We start from the raw sequence: 10,793 nt of genomic DNA on the forward strand, positions 1-10,793 counted from the left end.
TAGAAATAAAAGAAACATAGGAGACTTGGAAAGGTAAGCTACAGTAAATAAGAACTAAGAAGGAAGGGCTTGGAACTGGAATTAGTCACATTTATCAAGTTGAAGAAGGCTCTTGAAGGACAGGCTCAGCTGAAGCAATAGAAGTCCGGTCCAGCAAACCAGATATCTACTAAGAAAAAAAAGAGAAAAATACAACAAACAGGTGGTGTTTGATGTCCAAGAACTTCCATAGGGAGTAACGGATGCCTCTCAACAGGGAGAGGTCGGAACACTCGTACAGGGAATCCAATTTAGTATATGTGCTGCCGAAGCGAGCACCAGGGAATCCAGATGGATAAACATGTCAAGATCTGGGAAAGCAGCCTATGAAGTGTGTAGGTAACAGATCATCAGTGTTTCTAGTTAAGAAAGTAGAGGACAGCCTAGTGCAAGTTAAGTCAAGGCTGAAATACCAAGCAGGTGTAGGCAAAATGGTACAAAACAGGGTCCAAGTGAGCAGAACTGATAAGGTGAGGACTTAATTTCATAAACAAGACAAAAAGCCAGTTAGTCCTTGGAAATAAGGTCCAAACTGTGTAAGGAAAAACTTGAACATCTGATTGTGGACTATAACTTTTTAAAAGATTATTATATATTCTTACAGAAGAGTTATCTCCATATGATTTCACCAAGCTTTTCGTTATTGTAAAGTCTGGCATAGCCATAGATCAGTAATCAAAGCTAAGAAATCAACCGTGGTGCAATACCATTTAAATAGAATACAGAATTTAATTGGATTTCACCAGGTGTTCCACATATGTCCTTTTTCTTGAGCTACAATTTTTTAGAACATCTTCACAGGTGAAATTTAAGGTGCTCTGGCTTTGGGGAGAGACGATAAAAACAGAAATGAAAAAAAAATAAATATGAGGGAAAAAGCTGGGAAAGTATTTATTAGTTCATTGAAGTTTGCTTTGATACCCACCTCCAATACATGGGATAACAGAGATTTGTCACAGTGGCAAATATTGACTGACTGTCTGCCATACCCCTGATGATGTGATGGGCACTGAGAACACAATACGTGGTTCTTAAGGTCAGTTTATAAAATCTGATATGAACAGTATACATAAAATACATTTGAAAAAAGTTGCATATGCCCGTATACAAACTCTTCTTCCAAGTATTAGATAAACATGGTGTGTTCTTATAAAAGCTGCATTTTCATATTGCTGTGGTAAAAGCAGGTAAGTCAAATTTGATTTTCTTTATGTTTCTAACTGAATTTTGCATGTTCCTTGTTCCAGAACAAATTCCAAGGAATGGTCTTTGATTTTGTAACCAAACAAGTCTTTGATATCAGCATCATGATCCTCATCTGCCTCAACATGGTCACCATGATGGTGGAAACTGATGACCAGAGTCAGGAGATGACAAACATTCTGTACTGGATTAATCTGGTGTTTATTGTGCTGTTCACTGGAGAGTGTGTGCTGAAACTAATCTCTCTTCGTTATTACTATTTCACCATCGGATGGAACATTTTTGATTTTGTCGTGGTCATTCTCTCTATTGTAGGTAAGAAGAGGTGATTTTACTCAGGGACGTTAATAATGAAAATTTGTTTAAAACTTTGAAAGTGAGGGGCGCCTGGGTGGCTCAGTGGGTTAAAGCCTCTGCCTTCGGCTCAGGTCGTGATCCCAGGGTCCTGGGATCGAGCCCCGCATCGGGCTCTCTGCTCCGCGGGGAGCCTGCTTCCTCCTCTCTCTCTCTGCCTGCCTCTCTGCCTACTTGTGATCTCTCTCTCTCTGACAAATAAATAAAATCTTAAAAAAAAAACAAAAAACTTTGAAAGTGTTTCTTCCTAATCTTTCTCATTCATCCCAAAATTTCAGATAAAAGTCTAAGAGTCCTTTCTTCAGTTTGTCATTTCTCTTGTTGCATGCTGTGCATGAAATGATGTGTTAAAAAAAAAAAAGATTTTATATTTTTCAGCTTTCATTTATCATCTTGCCTCATTTCAGAAGACAATAACTGCAATTTGTCATAACACTGCTGTAGTCACTCACACTCCTGTGGTATGGACAAGTACTGCGTTGAATAAATAATTCACATTCACAGACACCCAAAAATGAATAGAAGGAACCAAATTGCCCACAAATAAGCTGTTGATAGTTTGAAGAGTTAGCATGCGTGCTCACATAAACTTCCTCTTATCTTTGGATTCCAGTAGTTTCTAGGGCTTGTAATAGTCTTTCTCCAGAAGTAGACATTTTGTTCAAAAAACTAAAACAGACTCATTATTATTAATACATATTAACTGATTAGGTCTAGAGCATTAAATGAGGTGCTGGCAGTAAATATAAGAGATTTAAGACAAGGTTCTGCCTATTTGAGAAAAGAAAACATACACAGAGGGGGAAGAATAGTATTCCACTGTTTAAATTGCTTTCTCTGGTGGACTAAAACACTTGAAGCAATATGCCATTCTGTTTGATCTTCACAAGAGTGCTATGAGGTGGTCATATTAGTGATTAAGAGATGAGACTCGGGAATCATACAGATCTGGCCTGGAGCTTTCCTATTTCCACTGCTTACCAGCTCTGTAACCTACGGCAAGTTACCTCCAAACCCTGGCTTTCCAGGGAATATTTCTGTAAAGTGTTATTGTGAGAATTAAATGAGATTATGTAAGTAGATGCACTTAGTAGCATGCCTAGTACAGAGAAAAGGCTCAGTTGAGTGCTAAGTTTAACAAAAACAACAAAAGTAGATGCTATCACCATTTAGTGATGCCAAAAAAAGGGATAGAATTCAGTCACAAGTATGTCTGTCTCCAAAGCCTGGATTCTCTCCTATCCATCATTCTTGCCACCTTCCAAATAAAATGGATCACAATGGTGTCAGGGTAAGAACTCCCCTATTCCGATCGAAAAATCACAAGCCTTGTCCATTAGTTCTTATGCCAGTACTAGAACTGGATTTTAGAACTGCAAGTCCACTCCTTTGCTTGGCTTCCCCATACTTTATGATGTCTTTAGGCCTTCAAGTGGTTGAATCTTTCAACAGATGCTTTTCTTGAACTAGGAAAAATGACCATTGAAACCTCAGTTAGCATATAGGGGTTAATGTTTTAACACTAAACACACCAGTTTCCTTTTGCTAAACAAATACCACTGATTGTGTGTGTACGTGTGTGTGTTTACCTAATATTTATGTCCACATTTTGTAAAATTAATGACTGTCTGATCCATGTAAATTTTCATTCACTGCTAAACATTAATATAATATTAACTTAATATATTAAATACTAATTTACTATAACATAGTAAATCTTATATTAAATATAACACTGGTTTGTTTGTATTTCTTGATTTTCCACAGGCATGTTTCTGGCTGAGCTCATAGAAAAATACTTTGTGTCCCCTACCCTGTTCCGAGTGATCCGGCTCGCCAGGATTGGTCGAATCTTGCGTCTGATCAAAGGGGCCAAGGGGATCCGCACGCTGCTCTTTGCTCTGATGATGTCCCTTCCTGCCTTGTTTAACATCGGCCTCCTGCTCTTCCTGGTTATGTTCATCTACGCCATCTTTGGAATGTCCAACTTTGCCTATGTTAAGAGGGAAGTTGGAATTGATGACATGTTCAACTTTGAGACCTTTGGCAACAGCATGATCTGCCTGTTCCAAATTACCACCTCTGCGGGCTGGGATGGATTGCTGGCGCCTATTCTTAATAGCGGACCTCCAGACTGTGACCCTGAAAAAGATCACCCTGGAAGCTCAGTTAAGGGAGACTGTGGAAACCCCTCTGTGGGGATTTTCTTTTTTGTGAGTTACATCATCATATCCTTTCTGGTTGTGGTGAACATGTACATCGCTGTCATCCTGGAGAACTTCAGTGTTGCCACGGAAGAAAGTGCAGAGCCCCTGAGTGAGGATGACTTCGAGATGTTCTATGAAGTCTGGGAGAAGTTTGATCCTGATGCCACCCAGTTTATAGAGTTCGCCAAGCTCTCTGATTTTGCAGCTGCCCTGGATCCTCCTCTTCTCATAGCCAAACCAAACAAAGTCCAGCTCATCGCCATGGACCTGCCCATGGTCAGTGGGGACCGGATCCATTGCCTCGATATTTTATTTGCCTTTACAAAGCGTGTTTTGGGTGAAAGTGGAGAGATGGATGCCCTTCGAATACAGATGGAGGAGCGATTCATGGCATCGAACCCCTCCAAAGTCTCCTACGAGCCCATCACAACCACTCTGAAACGCAAACAAGAGGAGGTGTCTGCTATCGTTATCCAGAGGGCTTATAGACGCTACCTCTTGAAGCAAAAAGTTAAAAAGGTTTCGTGTATCTACAAGAAAGACAAAGGCAAAGAAGGTGAGGGAACACCTATCAAAGAAGATATCCTTATCGACAAACTAAATGAGAATTCAACTCCAGAGAAAACCGATGTGACGCCTTCTACCACTTCTCCACCTTCCTATGATAGTGTGACCAAGCCGGAAAAAGAAAAATTTGAAAAAGACAAATCAGAAAAGGAAGACAAAGGGAAAGATATCAGGGAAAGTAAAAAGTAAAAAGGAACAAAGAATAATTCCATTTTGTGATCAATTGTTTACAGCCTGTGATGGTGATGTATTGGTGTCAACAAGACTCCCACAGGAAGTCTATGCCAAACTGACTGTTTTTACAAATGTATACTTAAGGTCAGTGCCTATAACAAGACAGAGACCTCTGGTCAGCAAACTGGGACTCAATAAACCAGAAAAACAGCATTGACGGGAGGTTTCTGTTTTCACAACCAGCTGACACTGCTGAAGAGCAGAGATGTAATGGCTACTCAGACTATAGGAACCACTTTAAAGTGGGGAGGGAAGTTAAATTTTTATGTAAATTCAACACGTGACACTTGATGATAGTAATCGTCACCACTGTTTATGATTTAACTGCCACACCTGCCATATTTTTACAAGATGTATGCTGTGAATTTATCACCTTTTTTCTTTTAATTCCCAGGTTGTTTACTATTATATGTGACTATTTTTGTAAATGGGTTTATGTTTGGGGAGAGGGATTAAAGGTAGGGAATTCTGCATTTCTCTGTTGTATAACTGGATATATTTTAAATGAAGGCATGCTGCACTTCTCATTCACACATGAAAAAAAAAAACACATCACAAAAGGAAAGAGTTTACTTCTTGTTTCAGGATGTTTTTAGATTTTTGAGGTGCTTAAATAGCTATTCATGTTTTTAAGGTTTCTCATCCAGAAAAATTTTAATGTGCCTGTAAATGTTCCATAGAATTCACGAGCGTTGAAGAATCATTTTATTTTTACATGATCCATTATATGTACATGTATATATGTATATATGTATATGTGCGTGTATATACATATATATGTATACACACAGAGAAACATACACCATTACGTAGTCATTCCAAGTCCCGGCAGCATGACTATACCATTTTTGATAAGTGTCCTTTGGCATAAACTAAAAATATCGTCTCGATCCTTTTAAGAACCTGAATTGACCAAAAAGCAGCCCCCACCACTTTATAAAGTTGACTCTGCTTTTTTCCTGCAGTATTGTTTAGCCATCTTCTGCTCTTGGTGAGGTTGACAGAGTATTTGTCAATTTAAACAAGAAAAGTCCGCTTTGTAAATAGTCATTTTACCCAGTGGTGCATGTTTGAGCAAACAAAAATGACGACTTAAGCACAGTATTTATTGCATCAAATATGTACCACAGTAAGTATAGTTTGCAAGCTTTCAACAGGTAATATGATGTAATTGGTTCCATTATAGTTTGAAGCTGTCACTGCTGCATGTTTATCTTGCCTTTGCTGCTGTATCTTATTCCTTCCACTGTCCCGAAGTCTAATATGGGAAGCCATATGTCAGTGGTAAAGTGAAGAAAATTGTTCGACCAAGACCTCATTCTTCATGTCATTAAGCAATAGGTTGCAGCAAACAATGAAGAGCTTCTTGCTTTTTATTCTTCCAATCTTAATTGAACACCCTATGGTAAAAAGCCCGACTGTACGAACATGTTGCCAGCTGCTTAAATCTGTTGAAACTATATGGTTAGAGTTTTCTAAGAAAATATAAATACTGTACAAAGTTCATTTTATTTTATTTTTCAACCTTTTGTACATAAAATGAGAAATTAAAAGTATCTTCAGGTTGATGTCACAGTCACTATTGTTAGTTTCTGTTCCTAGCACTTTTAAATTGCAGCACTTCACAAAATAAGAAACAAAGACTAAGACGCAGTGTAGGTTTCCGCTTTTTTATTAGTACTGTAAACTTTGCACACATTTCAATGTGAAACAAATCTCAGACTGAGTCCAGCGTTCATTTGCTTTCAAATAGTAACACCTTATCATCGAAAGAGGCTTAAGGAAAGATCAGTTGATATTCTTGGCATTGCTTGGATCAGATGTTTCCATCTAGTCTTTTTATTCAGTAAATCGTTGGTCTTTTCCAGTGTTCGTTTACCCAGATAGATCTTACTCTTATTGACCCGTATGGCACTAGAACTGTATCAGTTATGATAATGGGACCCAAGTTTTGGTTATTTTTTTTCCCTCACAAAGCCAGGTAGTGAAATCATATTACCAGTTACAGCAAAACATTTTGTTTTTCTCTCACAAGCAACATTAAATGTAGATTCTTTATACTAAAGCTATTGACTTGTAGTGTGTTGGTGAAATGCATGCAGGAAAATGCTATTACCATACAGAACGGTAAGCCACATTACAATCAAGCCAAAAGAATAAAGGTTTTGCTTTTGTTTTGTATTTAATTGTTCTGTCTTTGTTTCTATCTTTGAAATGCCATTTAAAGGTAAATTTCTATCATGTAAAAATGATCTATCAGAAAAAATATAAATGTAAAGAATACACATTAAATATAATAATTCATCTTTAAATTTTTTCATGGAATGGAAATCAATTAAGAAGAGTGTATTGGATATCTAGTTTTAATATTGGCCAAAAATCTAGATATGGTATTGGGTAGAGTACTGGAAAGTTACAAAACTTAATAAAAAAATTGACTAATATTTTAAGCTGTGCGTCCTTTCTCCTTCCCATCTACCTACTGTTTTGTTTTGTTCTCCTTTTCACTTCAGTTTCTTCCCTGTGTATTCCTTTTTTTTTTTTTTTTAATTTAAGATTTTATTTATTTATTTGCCAGAGAGAGAGCAGGATAGCGGCAGGGAGAGGGGAAGCAGGATTCCTGCTGAGCAGGGAGCTCAATGTGGGGCTTGATCCCAGGACTCTGAGATCACGACCTGAGCCAAAGACAGACGCTTAACCAACTAAGCCACCCAGGAGCCCTTCCCTGTGTATTCTTGATCTACTTTCCCCTGTATTTTACATTCCTTCCTCTGGCTCTTGTTTTTCATTCAGGATACTTTTCTTGTTTCTTTTCTGTTCACTCAATTTCTTATTAATTACATCCTATAGACAATTTAAACCCCTGGTAACTTGTTGTCACTATAAAAAAAAATCCATAGTGTATCATTATATTCATTTCTATAATTTCCTTGGCAAAAATTCTACGTGAGCTTAGATCTCAAGTCTTCATACATCATAATTAAAACCACAGATTAAATTTTTCTACTTAATTATGAGCAGTTCGGGAAATGTTTCTCAATTTTGATTGCATATTAGAAATACTTAAGTTTTTTTTTTTTTAAATACCAGAGTATGGACCAAGACCAGATGAACAGAACTCATATTTCTGGGGTTGAGACTTAAACATCTAAATTTTTTTTTTTTAAGGATTGCCATTGATGCTGGTTCCTACTAAGGGCTGAAAGCCAGTGAATGAGGGCCTGTATGCCCAATAGGAAAAAAATATTCTACAGAAAATGCCCCCTTCCCATTTCAGAGTTTCATTATATAATTCATTGCATATAAAGTGAGGCTTCCAATATAGTGGCTTTTGAGGTGTTTATCTTACATTGTGAGGAACTGACATTGACCTATTTATGTATCAGGGATTCTATTCTAACACTGTAGTTGGTGAAACGGAATTCTATCAGTAATGTTTTTGAGAGCTTTTTCAAATTATATACCCCACAACCTGCTCCCCAATTATTCCTAGTGCATATTGGGGAGATGAATACACAGATGGTTTAGGAAACTATGGATTCATAAAATGCTCTTTCAGGTGAATCCTACATGCCCTGTCAGGTAAAAACCATTAATCTGGACCAAGGGGAGATAGTCCACATAAAACATACATTCAATTTGCCATTATCAAGTCACAAATCTAAACAGGAAAGACTTCCAGTCTCTACTTCTCTATTCTGGGGCATCTCTCACAAACACATGTTCTCCCGAGTTTTGTGTAATACAGATTGGTTTACAATGAGAAGAGGGGAGAAAATCAGAGGAGGGATGGAAAGGCAGAGGAGAAGGAAAGAGGGAAGAACAACCGGGGGAAGTAGAGGGAAGGAGGAGTGTACAAAAATGGGAAGGGATGCTTTATAAATTATCCTCTGGGAAAAGGTCTTGCTGTTAGTATCTACAACAATAGTGAAGGAAGGGGAAAGGAAAAGGCATAGGAAAAGAAATTTTGCTTAGTTGTCAATATGTTAGATGTGCAGTGCAAACATGTTTCTCCTCTCTTCTTTTTTTAAAGAAAAAATACTCCTGAAAAAGTTGAAGAGGACATTATGCAAGTAAATGTTAGAATGATTTCATTGGTAAATTTTTTCCTGTCATCGGAACTAAATAAATATTTGAGTGTCTACTACATATTAATTTTGTGATAGGAGCTGCGAGATCAAAGATGAAATTAACTGTCCAAAAGAAAGGTATAGCCAGAGGTGAAGAACCTTGAATGTCAAGCTAAAGACCCTGAGATTTACTCTGTTCGCAATGAGGAATGATTGATTACTCCTGAGCAGTACATTGGCAGTGAAATTAGGTGTACCTGTCCCTATTTAATTTGATAGTAAGAGGACTACACTGACCATTCTTTTTGCTAATATTTCACAGAGATCTCATTTTCCCATCTCTTTATTTTTAAAGATCTCTGTGTTCTTATCTTTTGGTATATATTTTTAAAAGAATATACATAGATTTAAAGAAGCCTAACATTTTCTGTTAATAGCCTATCTTAATCTACTTGTATTTATTTTATACACAGGTATATTTGGTTTTATTTTTTATTACCTTATTCTGTCCTTTTTATTTGTCAAGTGTTTTCTTTTTTGTCTTCTTTCCCTTTTTGTCCTCTTTTAGATTAATTTTGTTATGTTTATTCTTTCTCCCACATCCATACTGGCCCAGAAGCTACACATCTTCCTCTCTCTCTCCCTTCTTCCCTTCCTCCCTTTTCTCTTGTTTTTGTTTGTTGTTGTTGTTGTTTTAAATAAGTGCTCTTAAATTTTTTTTTAAAGATTTATTTATTTATTTGACAGAGAATACAAGCAGGGGCAGTGGGAGAGAGAGAAGCAGGCTTCCCGCTGAGCAGAGAGCCTGATACAGGGCTCGAGCCCAGGACCTGGGACCATGGCCTGAGCCAAAGGCAGATGCTTAACAGCCACCAGGCACCCCTGCCCTTAAATTTTAATATGCATACATAACTAGTGAAATAAAACCAGCATTTGTACCCTTATCTGGAACAAGGAAGTTCCCTAGACTCAGTGCATATTATTGCCCACTTTTGATGTGATTTTTGTCTCTATTTTAATTCTACTCGGTCTGACACACAACAAATTGAACAGTATTATGGTGAATTTCTGTAGTCAGTGCTCAGTTAGACTTACTTGTTAATTAGTCTTTCCTAAAATATGTTTCTTCGGTCTACTACATTTTGTGTTCTATTTCCTTCTTTTTTTATTTATTTTTTTTTCATTTTTAAGATTTATTTGTTTAAGAGGTGTGGTACCAGGAGAGGGAAAGTCCAAGAGACTCCACACCCTGAGCACCTGAGCTTGGAGCCCGATGTGGGACTTAATCTCATGACCCTGAGATCATGACCGGACCTGAAATCAAGAGTTGGTAGCTTGACTGACTGTGCCACCCAGGCGCCGCCCCCCCATTTCCTTCTTGAAATACATAAGGAATTCTTTTAGTAATATCTGTGGGTAGTAAACTGACTCTTTTTCTTTTTTCTGAAAATGGCTTTATTTCAGCTTTTTTTTTTAAGTTTATTTATTATAGAGAAAGAGAGACAGAGAAAGCATGAGTTGGGGAGGGGATGAGGGGGGACTCCCAAGGAGACTCCCCACTGAGTGCAGAGCCCGATGTGGGGCTCCAACTCACAACCCATGAGATCATGACCTGAGCCAAAATCGTGAGTCAGACCCTTAACCATCTCAGCCACCAAAGAGCCCAGTCGTATTTTTAATGGAATAGTTTAGATTATAATTATTCTGGTGTTTTTAAATTTTTTAGTCTAATTATGAAATTGTTTTTATTACTATGCTACAGAATTTCTGCTAATATATTTTGAGGTTTGACACATTATTCATATTTATAATTCAGAAAATTTCACAAAAATTCTTAGCTTTCAGGAAACAAATATTTCCTCATCCTATATTCTTCTATTTTTTCCAACTGAAACTCCTGAGAGTTATATATTGAAATTTCTAAATCTTTCTCCCATGTTTTTTACTGTCCCTTTTTTATTTTTAGTTTTTTTTTCCTGGGTAATTTGTCAGCTTTTGGTATCAGGATAATGCTGGATTCATAAAACAAGTTAGAAATTGTCCATTCCTGAAAGAATTTCTGTAAAAGTGGAATTATTTCTCCCTATGTATTGATAAAATTCATTAGTAAAGCCACATA

At 37.2% G+C, this 10,793-nt stretch overlaps 1 protein-coding gene across 5 annotated transcripts in view; it reads left to right on the top strand.

Annotated features, from left to right (window-relative positions):
• Positions 1 to 7,048, top strand: part of LOC116880903 (sodium channel protein type 2 subunit alpha) — a 140,546-nt gene extending 133,498 nt beyond the window's left edge. For all 5 annotated transcript variants that reach the window (XM_032880338.1, XM_032880337.1, XM_032880340.1 and 2 more), the window contains 2 exons: positions 1,287 to 1,557; positions 3,364 to 7,048. In XM_032880338.1, the coding sequence (XP_032736229.1) occupies positions 1,287 to 1,557; positions 3,364 to 4,559 (1,467 nt within the window). In that variant the 3' untranslated portion in view covers positions 4,560 to 7,048. The remainder of the gene's footprint in view (positions 1 to 1,286; positions 1,558 to 3,363) is intronic.
• Positions 7,049 to 10,793: the final 3,745 nt, after the last annotated feature.

The sequence above is a fragment of the Lontra canadensis genome, unplaced genomic scaffold (genome assembly GCF_010015895.1).
Source record: "Lontra canadensis isolate GAN:19392208 unplaced genomic scaffold, GSC_riverotter_1.0 scaffold69, whole genome shotgun sequence".
Lineage (NCBI taxonomy): Eukaryota > Metazoa > Chordata > Mammalia > Carnivora > Mustelidae > Lontra > Lontra canadensis.